General features: G+C 26.3%; 1 protein-coding gene across 7 annotated transcripts in view; it reads left to right on the top strand.

Annotated features, from left to right (window-relative positions):
• The first annotated feature begins 974 nt into the window (after positions 1–974).
• The window catches only part of pip (heparan sulfate 2-O-sulfotransferase pipe), a 29,657-nt gene continuing 3,900 nt past the window's right edge, over positions 975–26,731 (top strand). The window contains exons 1-9 of one of the 7 annotated variants that reach the window (XM_089173916.1): positions 976–1,319; positions 1,574–1,665; positions 1,752–1,815; positions 9,489–9,637; positions 19,976–20,046; positions 24,783–24,983; positions 25,148–25,227; positions 25,545–25,826; positions 26,517–26,671. In XM_089173916.1, the coding sequence (XP_089030042.1) occupies positions 1,766–1,815; positions 9,489–9,637; positions 19,976–20,046; positions 24,783–24,983; positions 25,148–25,227; positions 25,545–25,826; positions 26,517–26,671 (988 nt within the window). In that variant the 5' untranslated portion in view covers positions 976–1,319; positions 1,574–1,665; positions 1,752–1,765. Of the gene's footprint in view, positions 1,816–9,488; positions 9,638–19,975; positions 20,047–24,782; positions 24,984–25,147; positions 25,228–25,544; positions 25,827–26,516; positions 26,672–26,731 lie in introns of all 7 variants that reach the window. The other 6 variants (XM_089173918.1, XM_015322749.2, XM_089173917.1 and 3 more) reach the window with 6 other exon arrangements.

Genomic DNA, 26,731 nt, shown 5'->3' with positions numbered 1-26,731 from the left:
TTTCATAGATCTACATATTTATTAGTTCTAAGTATAATTGTTTTGATGTATACTTACAATTATTAAGGTGTAATTTACATTTTAGTACTCAAGTATTAGTACCTAGTAACTCAAAGTTTCATAGATCTACATGTTTATTAGTTCTAAGTATAATTGTTTTGATGTACTTACAATTATTAAGGTGTACTTTATATTTTAGTACTCAAGTATTAGTACCTAGTAACTCAAAGTTTAATAGATCTACATATTCATTAGTTCTAAGTATAAGTAGTTCTAATATATTTGAAATTATAAATCACTTTCCACATTTTAATACTTAATTATTAGTATTTAATAACTCAAACTGATTGTAAGATACATCCACATATTTATTAGTTCTAAACGTAATTATTTTGATGTATTTAAAATTATTAAGGTTTACCTCACATTTGATTATTCAAGTATTAAAACTTAGTAACTCAAACCTAAATAAATCCACATGTTTATTAATAAGAAACATAATTGTTGTCCTACATTTAAAATCAATAACTTATTCCCGACATTTCAGTAGGTCATCATAAATATGAAATCTATAATTTCTAATTAAAAATAATCAAAATGATCAAACTTTTCATACTAATAACTACTTAATATTTCATGCACCTGTGTTAACATTACATATCTAAGAAATATGATTTGATAGGAAAAAAAAAACAAATTAATCCTAGCTAAATCCTTCATTAAAATTCACCAATTTAAAATAAGAAAATAATTATATATTTGTAACAAATAATTATAATTAAGCTATGAAATTATTATTACAAATAAAATAAAAGATAATTACAGAAGGCATAAAAAAAAAAAGAAATTAATTAATTAACATTTATTGATGCTTATAAAAAAAAATGCAATTTTAAAATAAGATATTGACATTTCTATTACTGATAGGTGATAATTAAAGTAAAGAAATGAAATCGATTGAAGATACGTATCCAGAAAGTAGAAACGTATAGAAAGAGAGGAGAGGAGAGGAGAGCAAAAGGAAAGGAGAATGTGTGAGAGGAATCGTGTGAGAAGAGCACCTTCCTGATCACACACACCGGATGAGACGAAACTTGCTATGAAAACGTCAGTCGCGTGCCGACCAGCAAACCAGTCGGATCATTCAACCTTTTTCTTCGTAACATACTCGTTCATTGACGTTGTCGTCATTATTTCAAAAGTTTATTTAATTACAACTCGACGTTTAATATTTATCAATACCCAATTATTGAGACAAACACAAACAAGTAAAATATTGTTCATCGTTATTTAATTGATTATTAATTGAAAAGAAAAAGGTGATTATTTAATAAAAAAAAAAAAAAGAAAAAATAAAAGGATGAACAAAATTGTATATCAACATTTGTGAATGTAAAATTTTGACAATTATTTAACAGTAATAATATAATTTTCCAATAAAAAATATAATAATACATATAATTTTTGTTTTTACAACAAAAAAAAAGAAAAAGTGTTTACATAGTGAAAATAAATGATCGTTTGACTAATTATAATATTTCGATGAAGTTAAAATTACATTTTTTGAATATAGAATAAAAGACCAACAACTGATCAGGATTAACTAAACGAAGCATGATCGGTGATAATTCAATTATCGCGAAGTTGATATATAACGTTAGATCGGTAAGGATCTGACGTTTATATTATTGACAACGTCTGAAGGAGGGGGACATACGTTATTTTTCTTCTTTTTTTTTTTTTCTCCTGAGGATCAAAGAAGAGGATGCCGAAGAACAGTATGTGGAGACAAAGGCGAGTAGTCGTTCCTAAGAGGTAAGTAAAAACATTTTATAATTGTTCATCACAATTTACATTTTTCTATCAATATATATATATATATCAATATTATTAAATTATTATAATTAATAAATATATATATGTATATATATATTTCATTATAACTATACTTATTTAACTATATTATATTATATTAATTATATTACTATAACTATACTAATATAACTATATATATACATACATTTTATATATATATATATAATAATTGAAATAATTTAAATAAATAATTTATATAAATTATAATTTTAATTTATATATAAATTAAATATTAATTATATATAATATATAATAATATTATTTGAAATTTATATAAATATATATATATATAAAAAAATATATATATAAAAATTTATATAAATTTAATTTATCTAAATTATTATTAATTTATTAATAAATTATTATTAATTATATTAAATATTTAAATACACATATATATTTTTTATATATTTAAATATAACATTATATTTTTATATTATTTTGTGTATATATATATATTAGTTATATAATTGTTTTAACAAAAAAAAAAATCGTAATATTTGTACTGTAATTCATTTTTTATTGTCTTATTAATTCATCATTCATTCATTCATTCATTCCTATATCGATGTAGAAATAAGAAAAGTTGGTCAAACTTGCGGAAGGAATTCAATTATTAAATAAGTCAATAAAAGTTATTATAAAGACGTAGAAAGAGAGAGAGAGAGAGAGAGAAAGAGAGAGAGAGAAATGGAAAGGAACTTTCTATGTAAAGATACTTTAAAAAAAAAAAAAAAAAGAAAAAAAAAACCAAGAAAAATACAAAGAATTTCCCTGAACGAAAGCGAAAGTCAATGAGACGAATCGATGGTACGGGGTGAGGGGGTTGGGTTGGGTTGTGGGGAGAGGACGAGGGGGGGGGTGTCGAGGGGGAAATAGATTCGCCTAATATTCCATCTTTCTTCTGTGTTAACCATGATCGCGTGTAACAAGGTTATCATTAACTAACTACTAGGTTCTTTTATGCATGCCTGACTTTTTGGCGTAATCGTTGATTTTGTCCGAAATCACGCAAACCTTAGTCTCATTTTATCGATTTTACGGAATGAAACTTCATGGTATATTTATTATGTAACATAAAATGCATTATTTTTATGGTTTTATTCTTGACGTTTGATTTACATGAACTTATTTCAATGATTTCTTATTGTTTGTTTGTTTGTTTGTTTTTTAAATTTAAAATATTATTTTATAAACATTTATGTTTGCATTTTGTTATGTTTGTTGTACATTTGTATTCTTAAATATTAAATTAATTATAAAAATTACCTCATATTCGATTGATTTCTTATTTTAGATTACTGTATATTAGAATTACAATATTATTTTATTATTATTTCATTATTTATATTATTATTATTATCTATATTACAAATATCTGTTGATTTTTAATTACATAATAATAAAAATATGTAAATATAAATTTACATATCGTCCCCTTTTTTTTTTTATGCACGAAAATTAAAATTTCAAAAATCTATTGGGATCTCTGGCAGGGGGTGGGGGGGTGGGGAGACGTGGCTTAGCAATTCGACCTATCTACTCTAATTTTAAATTTAGCCACCAGATAGCGTATTCAAGTGCTACAGATCCCACTACGTAGCATAGCAATTTGACTTATTTACTCTAATTTTGAATTTAGCCACCAGATAGCGTATTCAAGTGCTACAGATCCCACTACGTAGCATAGCAATTTGACTTATTTACTCTAATTTTGAATTTAGCCACCAGATAGCGTATTCAAGTGCTACAAATCCCACGTGACGTAGCAATTCGATCTATCTATTCTAATTTTGAATTTAACCACCAGATAGCGTATTCAACTCACTCCTTTCATTTAAACAATGTCTGTAAATCTTTTTAAACAAAAAAATAGTTAATAATAAACATATGTGTTAGTATAATATTAACTGTACAAATGATATGTCATTTGAAGATTACTAATTATTAATGAAATATATAAAGTAGTTTAAGTAATACTGTATTAAAAATAGAATAAAAGAGTTGAAACCGGAATGAATGCACGTCAAGTGGTAATAGGAAAGTATTTGTTTTGTTTTGTTTCGTTTCGTTTGTTTTTTTCCTTTTTCTTTTTTTTTCATAACAACCAAGTTATTTACGAGGCATGCGACAAGCGTATCGGTCTACTGCATTTCAATTTATCTTCTTACTTCTCGTAACTAATACCGATACCGTGAGCTAAAATAAAAGGAACGGTTAACGAACAAGTTCGAAACATTTAACGGCATTTTTCATTTCTTTTCTTTTTTTCATTTTGTTTTGTTTTCTTTTGTTTTGTTTTGTTTTGTTTTCCATTACAATTCTAAACTCCTTGTTAGTATTGAATGAAAATCTTTATCCTGTTTTACTAATCGTACTTTATATCGTTGATCTAATACAAAATTGAAGAAATAATTTAAAAAGGGTTTATTTTCTTATTTACAGAACTATTTATTTTTTTTTAATATATATATATATATAAATTTTTAATAATATTTTATTATAAAAATATATCAAAAGAATTTGTTATTGATGCCAAATGAAAATTCAAAAACCCTTTAGCGAATTAAACATGGCTATGAAGAAAAATAAGTGATGTGCTTACCAATACGATTTTTGAGGTTATGTTTATCCAACTGTAAAAGAAAAATTTACAAAAATCTTGTATTTAGAAAGGAAAAAAATATATCAAAAGAATTTGTAATTGATGACAAATGAAAATTCAAAAACCCTTTAGCGAATTAAACATGACTATGAAGAAAAATAAGTGATGTGCTTACCAATACGATTTTTGAGGTTATGTTTATCCAACTGTAAAAGAAAAATTTACAAAAATCTTGTATTTAGAAAGGAAAAAAATATATCAAAAGAATTTGTAATTGATGACAAATGAAAATTCAAAAACCCTTTAGCGAATTAAACATGGCTATGAAGAAAAATAAGTGATGTGCTTACCAATATGATTTTTGAGGTTATGTTTATCCAACTGTAAAAGAAAAATTTACAAAAATCTTGTATTTAGAAAGGAAAAAAATATATCAAAAGAATTTGTAATTGATGCCAAATGAAAATTCAAAAACCCTTTAGCGAATTAAACATGGCCGTGAAGAAAAAAATTGATGTGCTTACCAATACGATTTTTGAGGTTATGTTTATCCAACTGTAAAAGAAATATTCACAAAATTTTTGTATTTAGAAAGGAAAAAAATATATCAAAAGAATTTGTTATTGATGCCAAATGAAAATTCAAAAACCCTTTAGCGAATTAAACATGGCTATGAAGAAAAATAAGTGATGTGCTTACTAATACGATTTTTGAGGTTATGTTTATCCAACTGTAAAAGAAAAATTTACAAAAATCTTGTATTTAGAAAGGAAAAAAATATATCAAAAGAATTTGTTATTGATGCCAAATGAAAATTCAAAAACCCTTTAGCGAATTAAACATGGCTATGAAGAAAAATAAGTGATGTGCTTACCAATACGATTTTTAAGGTTATGTTTATCCAACTGTAAAAGAAAAATTTACAAAAATCTTGTATTTAGAAAGGAAAAAAATATATCAAAAGACTGTAATTGATGACAAATGAAAATTCAAAAACCCTTTAGCGATTTTAACATGGTCGTGAAGAAAACTAACTGATGTGCTTACCAATATGATTTTTGAGGTTATATTTATTCAATTGTTAGAGAAAAATTTACAAAATTCTTCTTTAAAAAGATTTTCCATTATGACAAAAATAACAATAAAACCAGAAATCTAAAATGAGCGATTGTTCGAGTAGAAATTGTTGTCAAATAAGAAACTTTATTTAAAAAAAAAAAAATATTACAAATCAAAATGACGCAATGTCCGTAATTATTATCATAAATCAACGTATACTGAATATACATGTAAATTTTGAAAACGATAGAATAAATATGACTCGAGATATATTGTCGGCAAGTTTGTCAAAAGTATTTTCGAAAAAAAAGGTATGCGGGCTGAAGCGGTATTCGATCTTACCGTATTGTTCCATTTCCTTTTGTAGACATATTTTAAATGAGAAGGACATACTTTTAAAAAAAAAAAATAATAAAAATCGAATTGTTTTGTTTTGTTTTTTCTTCAAAATTTTAAACCACCAGACTAATACCCCCCTTAAACGTTCCGTGCTAGGCATAAAAGAAAGATAGAAAAAAAAAAAAGAAATAAAGAGAAAGAGAGACCACAATATATGGCCGCATGAGAATGATAGTCTACGTGTCTCGAAATAGAGATCAAGCTTGGCCCCTTAAACAACTATCGAATGGTAATATCGATACTTTCTTGTGCAATAGAGAGAACTTGAAAAATGATCTGATATCGTGTATCTTATAATCTATTCCATCCATAGAAAACATAATAATAATAATAAAATAAAAATAGAACCAGATCTCGTATATTACAAGGTATCGTGTATTATTACACGATGACAATAAAAAAATAAAAAAAAATAATAAAAACATCATTTGTAGTGAATAACATTTTCACTGGAAGGTTCCGTTAAATATTAATAACGATATGTATATATAACAAATAAATAAGATCAAAAATATATAGACAGGTGATTAATTAAAGGTACACGGATGCGTATTTGAATGAATATTTCATTCCATGGCGTAACCCCGATAGGATGGAAATGGATTTTCCGGGAAATGTGGTGATGCTCATCAGCTGTTTTCTAGAAACGAATTGACCTTACGTGTCTCTCTGTACTTTCGTATCTATCTATCTTTCTTCTTCTTTTATGTTTGCCGTTACGGTATAGGTACGCGTACCTTCTAGCTTACGGTTCCTTTCTCCCTGTGTCGTTGACACTACTCCGACCGATACCGTTCGTTTCTCGATTTCTTTTCCGGAGAATCTTTTTTTATACGTAACTATTCTTCTTTGTGCATGCTCTTACTTATTGTTTAATCCTTGAAAAAGAACTCTCTCTCTCTCTCTCTCTCTCTCTCTCTTGATTTTTAAAGCAACAAGAACAACAATTATTTATACATGTGCGGGTTAGATTTTGTTATATAGCAAATGGAAAACGTGTCGATGACAGATGATTTCCTTGTATTAACATTTATAGACAAAACCCTTTGCGGTGTTAAATAAATTTTTGTTTGTTAAATAAGTTTTGTGCCGGTGTAGAATGAATGGGGCACGTGGTGGTAACCAATAAGGATTAAATTACGCGAACGAGTATTGCGTGTTACAAGTATGCAACCATATACGTAGGATACTTAAATAATACATTCGTTGTCGAGATTTAAGTATTGTCACGGACAATACTTCATTTTTATTATAATTTTGTCAAATTGATTTATTTTTATTTGTAATATACAAATAATGACACAGAGAGATAGAGGTTTTATTATTTACGGGAAAAGGTTAAGGAATAATATGAATAATTATTTTTGCAATGGATTTAGGTTAAATGTTAGGTTAGGTTTACACTTTATATTATATTAGAAAGCACGATGTGTCAAAAAGTAATTATCTCGAAAAGGTCTTCAAACGCATTTGACTTACCGACAAGAGTTTATAATTATTTTTGCTTTATTCTTGCCTTTCTACTCTCGATAATGAAGCTTCGTAATCTCGTCAGTATTGCGGAAATGAACGACATATATATATATATATATATATATTTATCTATGTAAATGTGTTTGCTATTGCATCAATATTTCTTTTATTTATTTTACAGTTATGCACCGCATATCTTCTTTACAAATCATTATTATTATATATATAATTATTATTCTCACTTTTACAGTTTTTAAAGTAGGGCCCGTTCCCTTAATAAATATTTTAATATTATCTTTATAAATATAAAATTATATTAATAAATAAATAAATATATTAAAATAAAATAATAAATAATTCCTAATTTGAACAATTAATTAATTTAAATCATTTTAAACTTTTACCAACATGGTGGCAATTTGTATATTTCATTTTAAGAAATGGAACCTTACCCCTAGTGACGAAAAATTGAACTAATGTTTGTTTGAACGGACAAAATATAAAAATGAATATATATTTAATGAATCAAACTATAACATTTACAATAATTATATTTAAAATTTAAGACATTTTACAGAAATATTATTTAATAAATTAAATAAATATAATAATAATAATAATAATTATTGTTATTTTTTTATTATAAGTATGACCAATCGTACGAGTTTTGATTCGAATATTCGAATTGTGAATTGAAAGTCAAATGTAAATAACGCATAAAATATAAAAAAAAAAAAAAGTACAAAATGAACTTTCTAATTTTTCGTGGTCAATAAGTTAGAAGGTTGTATCGTTCAATGGCAAATCCTGGTGAAGATCTTCAAGAAACTTCGATTAAAACTATAGAAAAGAAAATGACAAAGATAGAAAAACTTCATCGTCGTCCTAGAATTTGTTGATATTATAATAAACCGCAATGTTTCTAGTTAAGAACAACTCGAAAGTTGCATTCAACTTCAGGGTTTTCTTTTTGGTATATCTCTCATTGAAATACATCGTAAGGTAAAATATCTTTCTATTGTATTACAATGATACAATAACATGCAATATATTTACGAATAGGAAAGATTTGTTCAAAAGAAATGATACATTTGTTTCATTTTCTTCAATGATTTCGAATTTTTATCGAATTTTGAATAAAATAAACTTTTACATTCAGTTTTTTTTTTTATATATATATATATATATATAAAAATTTCAAATATATTTAAATATATTTTCCGAAATTTTTACACACACATAAATTCTTTAAATAAATATTTCAATAAAGATTTTTAAATATTAATTAATATATATTATATGTTATTAATAATTATATTTAAAAATGTATATGTTTAATTAATTTACATTGGTAAATATTGTAGGGAATAAATCTGACAATAAGAATAAGCTGCAATTTCAAACGAGAAAAAAACATAGTCGATAAAATCTAACCTACAAACATTTTATACATATTATATAGGAATATTAAATTATGTTCATAAAATGATCTTATAAAAGTATGCTATTTTTCAAAATAATCTGAAATATCTAATACTACAAGTTATTTCTTGCATTCTCACGTAGTTTCACTGCATTTTTCTTTTTCTTTTTCTTTTTCTTTTTTCTATTTAACACATATCTGACATCTTCTTTGTGGATTCTTTATGTTTTTTTAACCTCTTTGCAAGTGAAACATGTCTCGAATCACTGACATTTTCTAAATTACGATATAAATTGAAATAATTTATTTAAAAAAAGAAAAGAACCTCGGAAAAAGTACTTTTCCGAAAAGTAGTGAGGTTATTTCCGAAAAGTAGTGAGGTTTTTTCCAAAAACTAGTGAGGTTATTTCCGAAAAGTAGTGAGGTTTTTTCCGAAGAGTAGTGAGGTTTTATCCGAAAAGTATTTTAAGTAAAATTAAAAAAGTATTTAAGTAAAATTTTAATTTAAATGCGAATTCGTCATTACGTTGTATGATTTGAAAATTTTATTTAGAATCTCGTATAAGATTTTTGTTTTGAAAAAAAAGCAATATAAAATAAATTATGGCATTTTTACAAATTCCTTGTTTTTTTCATTGTTCGCTCTGATTGCAGAACCATCGAGCTTATCGCACTTATGGGTATTTCCTGTACGCTTTTTCTTTTTCTACACACGAGAGAACTTCATTCGCGTCTTAAAAAAATGGAAGTACGTTTGCAGCCGGGTGAAGATGAACTTATATCTGGGAAACAATTGTCATCGGGTAAGTATAGTCTTTTTTATCATTGATTTTAATTCTAATGTTGTAATTGATCATTGGTAAATATTTTTTGAGAATCCAGGGAGGGTTGACAGTATTATTTGAGGGATACAAAACCTAAACATGGGAACTTATTTATCTCAACTATTTTTTCAATTTTTAAATTTAATAAGAAAGGTAGAAAAAAGATAGACTTACTGTAGGGATGCAAATGATAAGCATAGAAATCATGTTTTTACATTCACATATTAGATCTAATTGGAAGAAATTAGGGTAGGCCTAAATCCAGGAATGGGTGTTAACAAAATGTTAGTAAAGAATAAGGAAATAATCCCATCAATTCATCAAACCGACTAAAACAAACGTGACCCCTAAATTGTCACTACTTCTTCAGAAATTCATAGGTCAATATTTAAGACCTAATTGGAAAAACTTAGGATAGGCCTAGATCCAGGAATAGGTTCTTACAAAATGTTAGAAAAGAATAAGAAAATAATCCCATCAATTCATCAAACCGACTAAAACAAACGTGACCCCTAAATTGTCACTACTTCTTCAGAAATTCATAGGTCCATATTTAAGACCTAATTGGAAAAACTTAGGATAGGCCTAGATCCAGGAATAGGTTCTTACAAAATGTTAGAAAAGAATAAGAAGATAATCCCACAACTTTATCAACAATCGTAGCCCCTAAATTGTCAATACTTCCTTAGAAACTCATAGGTCCATATTTGAAACCTAATTAGAATAAATGAAAATAGGCCTAGGACCAGGAATGAATGTTAACAAAATATTAGAAAAAACAAATAAAAAGATATTCCCATTAATTTATTAAACCCACTTAAACAAACCTAACCCCCAAATTATGAATACTTCCTCATAAATCCATATATAATATTTTAGATCTAATTGATATTAATTAGAAAATGACATAAATTCGTGGATGGGTTAGAAGAAAAATTAGGAGAGACAAAATAATAAATAAATCATTGAAAATGATAGTTGCACGCCACTTGTTTGCCACTTCCTTTGGCACTTAGCTTATATGGTAGGAGCAAGGAATATTCTTTATAATAGTAAACGTGAGTCTCGACTTCCCGCTTGAGGAAGGTCAAGGTGTGAGAGAGTGAACGTACGAAGGACTAACATCAGACAAGTTCAAGAAACGCCGCCAATGTTGAGTCTCCATCCCCGTTTTTCTTACCTTTCCACTCCCCACCCCCAACTTCCCCGAAACCCCTTCCCCTATCCTTCGTGTACCTTTTAATACTCGTTTACGTTTCGATTAATCGTCGTAACGTAACTTATCATTTAAAAACAAACAAAACTAAGTTAATATATACACATTCGAGTTATGCTAATTCTAACTAATAGCACATTAGATCCGTTTGTATCCGTTAGTATCGTTTAAGAAAGCAAGAAAAAGAAGATATTAATTAGAATAGTTTATCATCACTGTCTTAGATTTGTAGAATTTATGTGAATTCAAGAATTACACGATTAAATTGATTTGTTTTTATTAGAAACATGCATTTGAAACTTCTTCCTCATTTTTTTGTATTCTTTATTTTTTTTTTTGTCGATTAATTATATATACTAGCTTTTTCTTTTTTTTTTTTTAGCGAATTCGTGAGAAAATTTACACTTTATAGGTTAGGTTATAATTTAAGACTTGGTTTTTTTCTTTTCTTTTTTTATGATCTTACTTGATTATATACTCTTTCGCATTTAATTGATACATTCAACAATTTAAATTTACACGAGATAACAAAAGAGGAATATTTTATAATAATTAATAATAATAATAATAATTATTATTATTATTATTATTGTTATTATTATTATGTTTTAATGTGTTAAATAATAATATAATTAATATAAATATAATTTATAATAAATATAATAATATAATATTAAAATAATAATATAAATTAATATAAATAATAATAAATTATTATGTTTATTATTATTATTTATTTATATGGGTATATAAAATAAATAAAATAAGTGATATTAATAATATTTATTTAATTATGTATTTTAATATACTATATCTCTATAATATACTATGTCTTTAGGTACTGTAAATTTTCAATAGATGGCGTTGTATTAAAACTCAATTATTTCGATATGTATTCACGCTATTTTTTTTCTTCAAATTTACATATGACAAACTAACCTTGCTTTTTATATTTTTTTTTTATTTATTTCATTCTAATTGTGGTATTATTATGTTGTCTTTTGTTATAATTTACTAAAAATAATTTAGAATTATATTAAATCAATATTTTATAACATGGAGAGCATAGTGCAATACATTTTACGTGTATGAATACAGACATACGATAATGGTGAAAGTAAGTAGGTTTTTCTATTGATAAAAATAAAAAAAAATAAAAAGAAGAAAAACGTATATACTGCACCCAACACTCATACATTTACCAATAAGATAGCATAGGTGTGTTCCTGTTTGATGTTTCTTTTTAAAAGGAAAGCCTTTCACAGGAAACGTTTAATGATCGATAAACGCATCTTTCAATTCTTCCGTACCTGTTTTAAACGATATTCGATCAGAAAGTTGGTACTCATGAAAACCATCACGTACTATCTTTACGATTATATCAAGTTTATTCCTCGAGAAGGTTTAATTTTCTTACATTGAAATAAAATTCTAATCTCACCTGGTTAAGTTACTTATGGGATAGATGCAATTAATAGTTTCACGTTAATGCAAATCGTGTTAGTTACTTTGCTTTTCTCATAACTAAGTATTAACTGTATTACAGTTAGGCCAAGCGTATGACCTCTATTTATGACCGCAACTACCAATACATTGCTTGCTGTTTTAATTAGTAATTAGGTAAGGTGTTCGTTATGTCTTATTATTTTCATATATTTTGCATTGTTTTTATTTTGTTCGTACAAACCGACCTAGTATACATGATATCACTATTGTTTTCGTATTTATTATAATTAACGAAATTTAACAAATATCTTTTCAATATTTTAAGAAATAATTTATTATAGTTTCAAATATATAACATTTATTATTAAATAAATATTTTAAGAACGGTTCGGTGGCTCAGTGCTAGAATCTCCGATTCGCAACACAGAGGAGGTATCCCGGGTTCGAATCCCGGCAGTCGTGAAAAATAAAATTTATTTTCCATGTATCCCGAAAGGGAATCATTATTTTAAATAATTAAATAAATATTTATATATATTTTAAAATATATTTATTCATTACATATTTAGAAATATTTAATGATTATTAATTCCAATAATATATATTATATTAATTTAATAATATATATTATAATTAAATAATAATTTTAATATAATATATAATTAATAATAAAGAATATAATAATAATTATAATTATATATTTAATAATTTGTATTAATAATTAAAATAATATATATGTATATTAATTTAATAAATATATATTTAGAAATATATAGTTTATGTATCATTAATTAAAATATTATATATTAATATAATAATATATATTATAATTAAATAATAATTTTAATATAATATAAAATTATAATAATAAACAATAATAATCATTCTAATTATATATTAAATAATTTATATTAATAATTATAATAATAATAATTATTTTATAATTTATATTATAATTAAATAATAATTTTAATATAATATATTAAACATAAATATTTATACAGTATGTTAATAGTCATTTTATTACTGGTTACTTCAAGTATTTTCTACGATAAATACTGTAAAATATATTATTAAATTATTTCATTATTAATACTCATTTTTAATTATTATTTTTTATATAATATGTTGCAAAAAGAAATATGTACTAAAAAATTTATCTTAATAAGTTAAATTTGTAATTTTACTGATACAAATTGACACATATTTTTCTTTCGAATTAATTTGAAATTTGAAACGATAAAATAAACGAGCAAAAATTTTCAGATGAAAGAAGAGAAAAAGATCAGAAAGGTTATGAGAATGCTAATACTAATAATAATAATAATATATTTTACGATGATTTTATTGGAATTATAATTAATGGAGAAAGTAAATGTAAAAAAAAGGTTAACAAGATTTTTGAGATTAATACTTGTGTTTACCTATTTATAATATATTTTACAACTATTAGCTATAAGGAAGTGTTTCTTTCTCTTCAATGAATTATTTCAATCGTAAAGTTAAATAAAATTTAACGGTTACGTTTTATGATAAATAATTTTTTCTTTTTTTTTTTTTATTGAAAAATCATCTGTCGCGGTGGAAATGATAAAACTGGAGCAAATCTGATACGGCAAGATTTAACCTACTTGTTGATAGAGAAATTACCGACTCTCGTGTGACTCGTATTATAAAATATTGCAAGTATTATATATATATACATATAAATATATGTATATACATATGTATAAACAGTTAGTATATAAAAATGTATTCGTACAGCAATCGATTTAAAACATAAACTTTGTAGAAAAATATTAACCAAAAATAAATATGCATGTATAAAAATATTCTTAATAATTTTCTAAAACTAATGTTATTAATAAATTATTATTTATTATAAAAAAAAAAACAATAACAAATATTCAGAAATTATATATAAAAGTAAATATATTAATGTAATAAGTATTTTTACAAACTTTCGATTAGTAATATTACAATATAAGACAATAGATTACATTACACATAAATGCAAGATAATATTGGGTTTTATCCGGAAAGTTCGTGAAAATTGTCAATAGATGGCATTAAAGTTCTTTTGCTAAAAAAAAACCTGAAAAGTTCTGAAAGCACGAAATTAATAATTAACAAATTTGCATAAAAACATTAACCATAACAAATGTTCGATAAAAATGTTACAAGTTCCCTTAAATATATTCCATGGGTTAAAAGTCAAACAAAAAATATTTGTATCCAAAAATTGCATGCATTTTCTAAATTTTAAACCAACGTGCACTGTTGTGCAATACATCATCAAGTATACATGTCAGGTATTAAGATAATCACAATTGTGTGTGTGTGTGTCTGTTTGTGTGTGTGTGTGTGTGTGTGACTGCATAATAAATTAAAAAAATATTTTTCATTCTACAATAAAAATTCAAAGATGTCACAAAGGGAAAGTTCTGCGTGGGTCGAATACGCCCTACGTGGCACGGAACGCTGTTAAAACGTTGACTTCCTATATCAATTAATCAGAAACTTTCTTTCGAGACCGTAATTTATCTCAAAAGGAATTTTTTTACATTTGTAGAATCGAATTTCTTTTACACATCGAATCGTACAATTCAAATTTTTGTGATAAATCGATTAACAATAATTCATTGATGTTGCTTTATTCTTTTTTTTTTTTTAACTGGAAAGGTAAAAATACAGTGTTCCGATCGATCGAAACTCTCTTGAGATCCACTTTTGAGAAATCTCACGAAAGTGTATGTTTGTGTGAGTCTGTGTATGTATGTTTCTGTGCTTATGTGAATGAACCTTTTTTGATTTATTCCGGTACGAGACTATACTAACGATAATTAAACATAACAACAACAAAAATACCTTTGTTTCAGAGAAAGGAATCGGTATCGTGCAAACGAGTAAAAGGCGTTTACAAAACACATATACATACACACACACACACACACAGACAGACAGACACAAGTATACCCACGCATGCAAGAGTACAAACACGCGAGGACCAATTTTACGGACACGTCGAGTCGCTTTCACGACTTCTGGGTCAGTAGGGCTTTCCCTCTCTCTCCCTTCTCTTTCCCCTTCCTCGTTTCTCATTTAAAAAGAGAGTAAAAGGTCGTCGGTCCGATCGGATCCTGTCCGATCGGGTCCGGTCCATGATCTCGAGTGCAACGGCATGCACATCCGTTACTTTTTGTTTTTTTTTCAAACGTCTCGTGGTTCAATTCCGTTTCAGTTCCGACTATCCCGATCTTTTCCTATCTAATCATTTTTTTTTTCGATAATATCTATAAGATAATCGATAGTACGTTTTATTATGGTTAATATATACATTATTGTTTAATAATAAATGATTCATGTAGTAGTATTCTTTCACATGTGTTATATAATTTATTATAATTATTAGGAAAAAATTGTTAAACGTTTATAGGTTAGGTTAGAAAATTGATCTAATATCGTAGTTCAATTTCGATTACGTTTCAACTACCTGAATCGTTCTATCTATCAATTTTTTTCGATAAAATCTATACAATATTCGATTGTACGTTTTATATTATTTATTAAGTATATTTTTGTTAATTAATAAATGATTGACACAGAGTATTCGTTTATATTTATTCTATGATTAAACATAATCATTGTAAATAATTGTAAAACGTTTATAGGTTAGATTCAAAATCTAATCTTATATTGTGGTTCAATTCCGAATACGTTTCAACTATCTGGATCTTCCTATCTACCAATTTGTTCGATAGTTTCGAAACGATAATCGATCATTCGTTTTACTGTAATTAATATTTATACATTTTTATTTAATAATAAATAATTAACACACTGTATTATTTAACATTTTGTAAAAATATACAGTCTCTCTCAATCATATTATTTATGAGTTACATTTATAAGTAAACAATTTTTAAACGTTTGTAGGTTATAATGTAAATTAGATTTACAGTAGTATTCTAATTTTTTGATTTAATTGCAATTACGTTTAAACCATCTGAATCTTTTCCTATCTACCAATTTGTTCGATAGTATCGATACGATAATCGATAATACCTTTTACAATAATTAATATATATATATTTTTGTTTAACAATAAATGATTTTCTTGTCATCTTTAACATCTATTGTATAATTTAATGTGGTCCACCACCGGTTACGTTGGTGGTGGTACCACCGGTTAAAAATTTACAGGTTAGGTTGAAAGTTTGATTCATAAGATTAAAATTGAAACATATTTTTATTACAAGTTCTCAAAAATTATCGCGAAAATGAATGTTTACATGAAAATATCTCACTTAATAGTTATTTATTATTAATAAAATCTTTAATCGCTTGTTTTTATCGACGTATCAATTACTTTGTATACAGTAAAAAAAAAGTCATTTAGATTATTTGATTTTGACTGACTTTCACCGGCATTTAAAACTCGTATCATTTACGATCGTCTTCGATTTTTTGCGAAATTTCGATTACATCATTGATTTGACATTACGTATCAATAAATACAGACTTATTAACGATTCGTTTGAAATTATTGATGATATTTTGTATAAATTTTCGTATTTCCTTTTTTTTTCTAACCATTGATTTTTATTAAAATTACCTATGTATAATTTATGATAATAATTCATGTATAAATAAATACTATAATCACACACACACAAATCTTGAAATGTAATTTATTATATTTTCATGTAAATATATTTTTTTTATTTTTTATTACATTGTTAAAAAAAAAAAAACACGTTAAATTTGTATATGATAAAAATAAATGTAAATTATAAACATTAATTCGCGAAAACTCGTGTCAAATGTTAAAACTAAACTTGCAAAATTATTGAAAATCGATCAAACAACAATTTCCAAACGTTTAACATTAATTTATAAATAAGAAGAAAAAAAATAAATTATCTAAAATTTATTCAATGTTATTAATAAATATTTAACAAATCCTATTGAATGATTTATTATGGTGATTCATTGACAAGCTTCGTTTAACAAATTTACAAATGTGAATTTGAACAAAATATGAAACTCTTGAAAGTCGAACGATAATTATTCCGATATGTAAGATAAAATAAATGCGAACAAAATCTTGTGTTAATAATTAAAGAAGCGTAGTTCCTTTCTAAGATTCACATGGACGATTATGACCATAATGGTCAGCACGAATCTCGGCCAAGATCAACGACGATATGCTAACCTTATGGGGGAATAGTCCGGTTTGTGTTAGCTTCTTTTAAAGGCAAACAACGTACCCACCTTCTTAACGGACCCCATACAAGAGAATATACACACATACACATGCAATCAAATTTTTCATTCCCATCGTTTATATTCCGACTAAGTTAATGTCAATTTATTTTCTACAAACTACCAACAATTGCAAATTTTCTTCTACTTCATTCTTATTTATTATTTGTTCTTTGTCTTTTATAATATTTTATATTATTTCAATGTAAAATTAGAAATAAAACTGACATTATATTTACTACTCAGTGACAGTGAATTAAATGATCAATGAAATAAATAAAACCCCAAAGAAATTACGATGTCATCCAATTTGTTAATACTTTTCTTTTTATGTTAATAACTTTAATGCAAATTTGTTTGATTTCTTCAAACAGAACTTCAGTTAAACTGCTTCGAAATTTGTACAGTTATTTTCGAGAGGGGGGGGGAGGGGAGGGTACCAATTTGACTCGATACGTCACTGTTTACACCCAACTCTCTTTCTTAAATTTCTTTCAACGATGAGTATATAAATCTACAAAGAATACGAAAGTTTCGAGTTGAGTTACGGCATGAGATAAAAGAAAAAATAAAATAAAATAAATAAGACAGTAATGAAAAAAAAAAAGAAAAAAAAACTGAAAAGTAAAATAAATAAAATAAAAAATAAAAATAAAATAAAATAAAACGTAATACAGAGAAGCATAATTTTCAAGATAAATCGTTCGTGCATTATCATTATGATATTATGAGAAATAATCATGGTGGATGTTAGATGAACAAAATTGAAGAGCAACGATGCAAATCTTGTTCACCTAGAAAGTTACCAACTCGGTTGCTCCGCAATAATATAATGGAAAGGAAAAAATGTAAAAGAGTGAGAGAGAGAGAGAGAAAAAAACCCAATTGCTTTGGGGCAATGAGTATTTGTTGTTTTTTCTATATCTCTTTGATTGGTTGCAGCAGTCAATCCCTTTCTCTCTTTCTCTCGCTCTCTTTTATTTCAGCTTTCTTCGATGATCTCGAACGTCAATCGATTTTTTTTTTGTTTCTTACCCGATGATATCGAGCAACTTCAGAAAAGTAGATAGTGCATCTACCGGTTGCAATTTTTTTTAAAAGGTTGAAGTTGATTCTAATACTTTTGAGTTATGACTCGTGGTTCTGCTTCAATTACGTTCCAATTATGTAGATTCATCTATCTGCCAATTTTTTTTAATAATATTGATACGATAATCGGATTGTTTATTCTTCAATTGTTAATATGTATATATTTGTTTAATAATAAATCATTGACATCGTATTATTTTCAATTTATTTTATGATTTAACGTGATCACTGTAAATAATTGTAAAACGTTTATAGGTTAGATTGATAATTCGATCTAATATCTTGTTTCAATTCAAAATACGTTTCAAACATGCTGCATATTTCTTATCTACCAATTTTTTTCTTCTGTAAAATCGTTACAATAATCGATTGTACGTTTTACAATAATTAATATACTTCTTTTTGTTTAATAATAAATAATTAGTATCGCATAACGTGATCATTGTAAATAATTGTAAAACGTTTATAGGTTAGATTGAAAATTCGATCTAATATCTTGGTTCAATTCAAAATACGTTTCAAACCAACTGTATTAGTTTGAAACATTTTTATTTAACAATAAATAATTAACACACTGTATTCTATTAAATTTTGTAAAAATATACAATTGTTAAACGTTTGTAGGTTAGAATGAAAATTATATTTACAGAAGTATTCTAATTTTTTGGTTCAATTCCAATTACGTTTCAACTATCTGGATCTTCCTTATCTACCAATTTGTTCGATAGTTTCGAAACGATAATCGATCATTCGTTTTACTGTAGTTAATATTTATTCATTTTTATTTAATAATAAATGATTGACACTGTATTCTATTACATTTTGTAAAAATATACAGTCTCCCAATTATTTATAAGTTAACTTTATAATTAAACAATTTTTAAACGTTTGTAGGGGTTTGATTGAAATTGGATTTATAGAAGAATTGTTATTTCTTGGTTCAATTCCAATTACGTTTCAACCAACTGTATCTTCCTATCTACCAATTTTTTCATTAAAATCGTTATGACAATCGATCTTACGTTTTATTAGAGTTTAAATATACATTATTGTTTAATAATAAATATATATAACATCATATTCTTTTACATTTATTCTCTAATTTAACATAATTACTATAAACAGTTATAGGAAACATTTATAGGTTAGATTAAAAATTGTAATTTATAATATTATTCATATAAATCAGATAGTAATTAGCTTAGATTAAATTAATAAAAATGATATTGCAAATACAATTTTTAATATTAGAATATTCTTTTAACGATCGAATGTGTTTGGTTTTTGTTTTTGTTTTTTAGAAGGAGTTCAAATGGAATCTACGCCAAGCGGGAACGATCATTATTCGAACTTGCAGCGCGTTACAGAGAAGGTAATATTCCGCTTACAATTAAATTATCTCTAGAAAAAAAAAAACAATAAACAGAGGAAGTTAAAAAATATTCTGTTTATTTTATTCGTTACTTTAGTATAATCGTATTCTCATTTGTTCATTTCGTATGGGTAATTAATTTTTTTTTTTCCATTAGGAATAAAATTTGATTATCATTCTGTGAGTACCGATGATCGATGAAACTTGTTGTTTTTTTTTTTTTTTTTTTCAAAGGAAATTGTGTTACGCTAGGATGTAACGGGGAATATTTTCTCATATATTCTAGTGAATGCATTCGAGTAAGTATACAGCGTCAAATAATTCAACGATACGATTCATTGCTCTTGTAAAACGCTTTCAATCGATTATATTTTTTTGTCTGACTTACCAATTGAGGCTTTGAAAATAAGGATGGATCAATCACACTAGCTGTAATTTTGAAAAATAAATTACTATGGAAAATTGTTCGTAATTTTGTTTCAAATTAAAACCAATTTTCAAAGTGAATCTTTACAGTTTTTACCTATGTTGATTCAATTTTAACAATCAGAATAAACTGACTGCAGTAGTTGTCTGGATTTCGAGGTTAGTTCAACGATATTTTGATCAAATATTGATCATATTTTAGAAGAAAATACAAAAATCTGATTAGAATAATCTCAACAAGTGAACAAAAGGAATATTAATTAGAAGAGATAACAATAGCTGACATGATTTGATAAAAACAATGATCCTTGACGAAGGTCGAGGGTAAAAAAAGAACATAAGAGAAAATGATTTGGAAAGTATTTCTTTTTTTTGTTTTGTTCTAATTTTATTGTCTAAACACTTAACATAAGAGCTCGTTAAAGATCTTGTTTAAGGATGCATTTATGGGGTGTAATTATTAACCGGACTTAGGTTTCGCATGCTTTGTGACAACACTTGGTGAAGAAAAAAAAGTCATTAGTGTACGTAGATAATAAGTAGAGCACGAGAATATGAACCAAATTGAACAAAAGAAATGTCTCGATTTACTTAACAACCTTTTGTTTCTTTACAATGATCTATTACAATATATTATACAGTTAAATAATTAATACACCTTTCATTCAGTAGTTCCGTCATTTTTCAAGAGAACAATCAAGATGACACGATATCAACATTTTTTTTTTTTTAATTACAATTGTAATATTAGTATACAGTGTCAGGATCAGACACTGTATAAACTGTAAAACTCAAAACTTAATCAAAAACAAAACAAAACAAAAAGTTTCACATACATTTTTATACAGCATTTCATTGTAAATGAAAAAATATATTGTTTACAGTTAAAAATTTGATTTTTTACAGTTTAGGTTCAAAACTTTTCAACTCTTCTGATGCTCGTAGTCCAAATTATTCAATCAAATTATTACAATTGTAATATCAGTATACAGTATCAGGATCAGACACTGTATAAACTGTAAAACTCAAAACTTAATCAAAAACAAAACAAAACAAAAAGTTTCACATACATTTTTATACAGCATTTCATTGTAAATGAAAAAATATATTGTTTACAGTTGAAAATTTGATTTTTTACAGTTTAGGTTCAAAACTTTTCAACTCTTCTAATGCTCATAATCAAAATTATTCAATCAAATTATTACAATTGTAATATCAGTATAAAATATCAGGATCAGACACTGTATAAACTGTAAAACTCAAAACTTAACCAAAAACAAAACAAAACAAAAAGTTTCACATACATTTTTATACAGCATTTCATTTTAAATGAAAAAATATATTGTTTACAGTTAAAAATTTGATTTTTTACAGTTTAGGTTCAAAACTTTTCAACTCTTCTGATGCTCGCAGTCGAAATTATTCAATCAAATTATTACAATTGTAATATAAGTATACAGTATCAGGATCAGACACTGTATAAACTGTAAAACTCAAAACTTAATCAAAAACAAAACAAAACAAAAAGTTTCACATACATTTTTATACAGCATTTCATTGTAAATGAAAAAATATATTGTTTACAGTTAAAAATTTGATTTTTTACAGTTTAGGTTCAAAACTTTTCAACTCTTCTGATGCTCGTAGTCCAAATTATTCAATCAAATTATTACAATTGTAATATCAGTATAAAATATCAGGATCAGACACTGTATAAACTGTAAAACTCAAAACTTAATTAATTATACAATTAGATTCAAAATTAATTAATTTTAAATTAATTGAATTTTATACAGTTTAGGTTCAAAACTTTTCAACTCTTTTGTTATTCGTGGTCAAAATTTTTTAATATACTGTAAGTTAGGTTAAGTTTACAAATTTTCAATCCACCCGTGTATATCTTTTCGAAAATATCATTTTATTTGAGAGAATTAGTTTTTAAATGTAAAACATTATTATTAATATTATATATATATACTACTATTAAATATTATATTATATACTATTAAATATGAAGGACAAATAGATATATAAAAAATGCATGTAAAAATTGTGCCCTCATTTTCTAAAAAAAAAGGTTAAGTATTTAAGTTTTATTACTCGCACACTGTATAAATCTTGATGAATCCTGACAACTGTATAAATACAATATAAAAAGAAAGAAAGAAAGAAAAAAAAAAGCAAAATCAATGTCAACTTAAACTTTCCTTTTATAATTTTATAAGAGTTCATAAATATTATTATTAATAAAGAAAACGTAATGAATCGTAATATAATTTGATTGATAATTATACTTGAGAAATACAGGAGTCAAGTATTTCTTAGGTTAGATACAAAGTTAAGGTTAGAAAAAAGAAAAAAAAAGAAACAAGTGACGTTCGTTTGAAATCGTTTAAGGTGAAAGCTATCGAAACACGAACAAATGAACGAAGACGACGACAACATCATAAAATGAAAAATCGTTTTACCAGTTGCCGTGCCATTAATCGTACAAGTAGAAGACGTTAGCACCGTAATCGGAAATAATTCATTCGAATGGAATTCTCTCACTTACAATGAAGGAAAAGAAAGAAAGAAAGAAAAAAAAGAATACCATATCAAATTTTATTAACTGTAAGAGTTAGTCTTAATACGATTTAATGTTTTTTCTTTCGTTTTTTATTTCCAAGGAAAATAATCCACTTTTTCTATACTTTTTAAGAAGACACACTTTCGATCATTCGAGAACAAGTAACCACGATTGATCGTAATTAATTAGAAAGTAATTACGATCTTTTAAGAGAAGAGAGAGATACATTTTTTTCTAGATTCTTAGAAAATAATCATTTGAAAAACTTGTTCAAAACGACGAAGATCTCGGTATACGAAAAAAAAAAGAAAAAAGAAAAATAAAAAACCTTACACACAGGATATTCAGACAAATGAGGTTAGATATTTTTCGTATCACCCTGTATATATGTATGTATAAAAAGAAATCACACAATTCGTAACTGCGATAACGATATCGTTTTACTTAATGACGTCATTTTTCTTCTTAATCCTTTACAAATCCTATGTCGAGTATGACTCGACATATCAGTTTTTATCTCAAGAGAGTAGCTCCTTTGTCGAGTCTCACTCGACAATTTGACTTTTATCTAAACGATCACATTAATTTAGTGTATAATTCGTGACATTTGATTTTTATTTTTCTATTTTTACTTTTATATTTTATTAAGGATATTTTTTGGTTTGAGTATATCTGTCAGGGATGATGAAAAATTAAGAAAAGGGGGATAACAATAAAATCATTTCGTGTTTGTCGAGTTTGTAATTCGAAAAAAAAAAAAAATCACTTGAAGAAAGTTTTTCGAATGATAGTAAATTTATCTAATCTAGTAACATAAAGCTAGTAAAACGAAACTAATGTAATACACGCATCAAGGAATGTACCATACTTCCCTATGATCGGCATCGAGTACGTTGACCGATCGGTAGGACTGCCAGATGCTTGAGACTCTTCAGGAAGTGACTGTATACTGTATTCTTACCTGTCTTTAAACTTACCAGAAATGGACACGATGATCTTATTTTCATCTTATTTATTTCATACTCGAGTTGAAAAAGCTTTGCTAACTTTTATTCGTATCGATTCATTCACGTGCAGCATACTAATCCCATATTTTCTCACGAATTTGATTTTGTTATTATTGTTAAGTCAATAAAACATAATAATAAATATTCCAAAATTCCCTAGTAGCACAAAATATTGAATACATGTTGTATTTAATATTAACAAGACGTTTAATCTCTTTTATTTTATATTTTGTGCTAATCTCTCTAGGGGGTTGTATTTTATTAAATTTTTATGAATAATTTTGTAATTTATATTTTTTTAATAAATATATCAATTTATAATTTTAATATATGAAACATTTGATTATTTTAATCCGTTAAAATCAAATTGCGGACACTAATATGGCGGATACTAATATGGCGAAAGGAAAACAGCTGATCGAAAATAGCGGGCTGTTTTATTACAAATTCATGCAATCTTTTTGCATATTTTTGTTAATAAAAATTAATTCGTTTATAAATATTATTTTTTTCCTTTATAGAAATATTTATTTATTACCTTACAAATTATTATATAAAAATATATTACCTATAAACATAACCTATATATATATATTATATTTCGTAACTGGAACCAAAAAAATTCTATACGGTTAAACCATTGAACTAATTTTTCTCGAATTATACGAATAAAAAGTCAAATAAATTATATTGTAAAATGTTTATTATTTATTGTGTTTTTATTTTTTTTTTAGTATGAACAAACGGAGGACATTGATGGATTGAACAACACGAAAAGAGCCGACAGATTGGTACTTTTTTTCAATCGCGTACCAAAAGTTGGTTCACAAACGTTCATGGAACTTTTAAGAAGGCTTTCCATGAGGAATGGTTTTTCCTTCAACAGAGATCGAGTTCAAAGAGTCGAAACTATACGTCTTGCCCCAATTGAACAGGTACGAATCCCAACTTAATTCAACTTAACAATAATTGTTTGCGTCTCGATTGAAAGTTGGATGTATGTTAGCTGTAAAAATCACAAAAATTCAGCTAAAGTTTGACAGAAAAATGTGAAGATAAAATAAGAAAAATAAACAATAACAATTTATCATTTTTGTAGCTTCAATTAGCCAGAATGGTCAGCAGTTACTCGGAACCATCGGTTTATGTTAAACACGTGTGTTTCACGAATTTTACCAAGTGAGTTTTAACCTTAAAGTTTGTCTCTTTTTTTTACAAAAAAAAAATTGAGTCAATCATCCCTTTTGACATACAAATAAAATTCAGTTAAAAAAGCTTTAGAAAAATATTATTTCAATAATTAAACAATTACATGTAACAAATTCCATACCACGTGTAACATATTTAATTAATAACTTCAAAAATACTTCAAAGTTTACAACAAAGCATAAAACAAATGAAATCTCGTCAAATCTTATTGTATGTCAACTAGGATTAATAAAACAGAAAAACCCTATGTGACGTAACATTAGTCAATAATTTTTCTAATTCCCTAGGTTTAATTTACCAGAACCAATTTACATAAACGTAGTTCGTGACCCAGTTGAAAGGGTTATATCTTGGTATTATTACGTCAGAGCACCCTGGTATTACGTGGAAAGGAAACAGATTTTCCCTGATCTACCCTTACCCGATCCAAATTGGTTAAAGAAAGACTTTGAGACGTGCGTGTTGAAGGGTGACAGGGAGTGTCGTTATTTGGAGGGAGAAATACACGAGGGTATTGGTGATCATCGTAGACAAACCCTTTTCTTTTGTGGACATAGCGAAAAGTGCACGTGAGTTCTTTTTATTTTTTTTTTTTGATAATTTTTCATGTATCTACAGGGTGTACATTTATTTAGATTTTATGCCAATTAACTCATTTATTATCCATTCCTGTCACCAGTATGGTCTCTGGGTGGAATAGCTGATAAAAAGTACACTTTTCCAAATTAAAGCAACAAAAATCGTGGCCCTTGCATAGTGGCCCATCGCTCCGTTGCCTATTCGTATACAGGCTCCGTTACCTCGCCATCTACCGGCTCGTTGCCTGAACTACCCATTTCTTCCAAATTCAAGCAATAAAAATCGTGGCCCTTGCATAGTGGCCCATCGCTCCGTTGCCTATCCGTATACAGGCTCCGTTGCCTATCCGTATACAGGCTCCGTTGCCTCGCCATCTACCGGTTCATTGCCTGAACTATCCATTTCTTTTCAAATCACTTCCTATTCTAAAAGTTTTCACTTCAAAAAAATGTATTGGTGAATGATCGAACATTTGAATTTATTGATATACATTAATATTTCGGTTATACACCAAGTGATCATGTTAATCCTGACATTGTCCAATTTATTGGGTTAACAAGAAAGTAATTTCGACTTGCACCAATAGATAGCGTTATGTTTGTTTCGTTATTCTTTTGTTAATGTTAGAATTGTTTTCTTTTGAGGTTTGGTACTTGACACTTTTGAATTGCCATTTTCAGTCCTTTCAACACGGTGGGAGCCTTAGAACGTGCCAAACTAGCTGTCGAGAAACATTATGCGGTTGTTGGTGTCCTTGAAGATGTGAACACAACACTAACCGTCTTGGAAAATTACATACCTCGATTTTTCCGAGGTGCAACTGAAGTTTATCATGGTATTACAATTATATTTAACGTTTTTAACATTAATTAATTAATTATTATCAATCATTTTC

The sequence above is a fragment of the Polistes dominula genome, unplaced genomic scaffold (assembly GCF_049000335.1).
Source record: "Polistes dominula isolate Pdom_NZ unplaced genomic scaffold, Pdom_raw_medaka contig_75, whole genome shotgun sequence".
Classification (NCBI taxonomy): Eukaryota; Metazoa; Arthropoda; class Insecta; order Hymenoptera; family Vespidae; genus Polistes; species Polistes dominula.
This window is presented reverse-complemented; position numbering and strand designations above follow the sequence as displayed.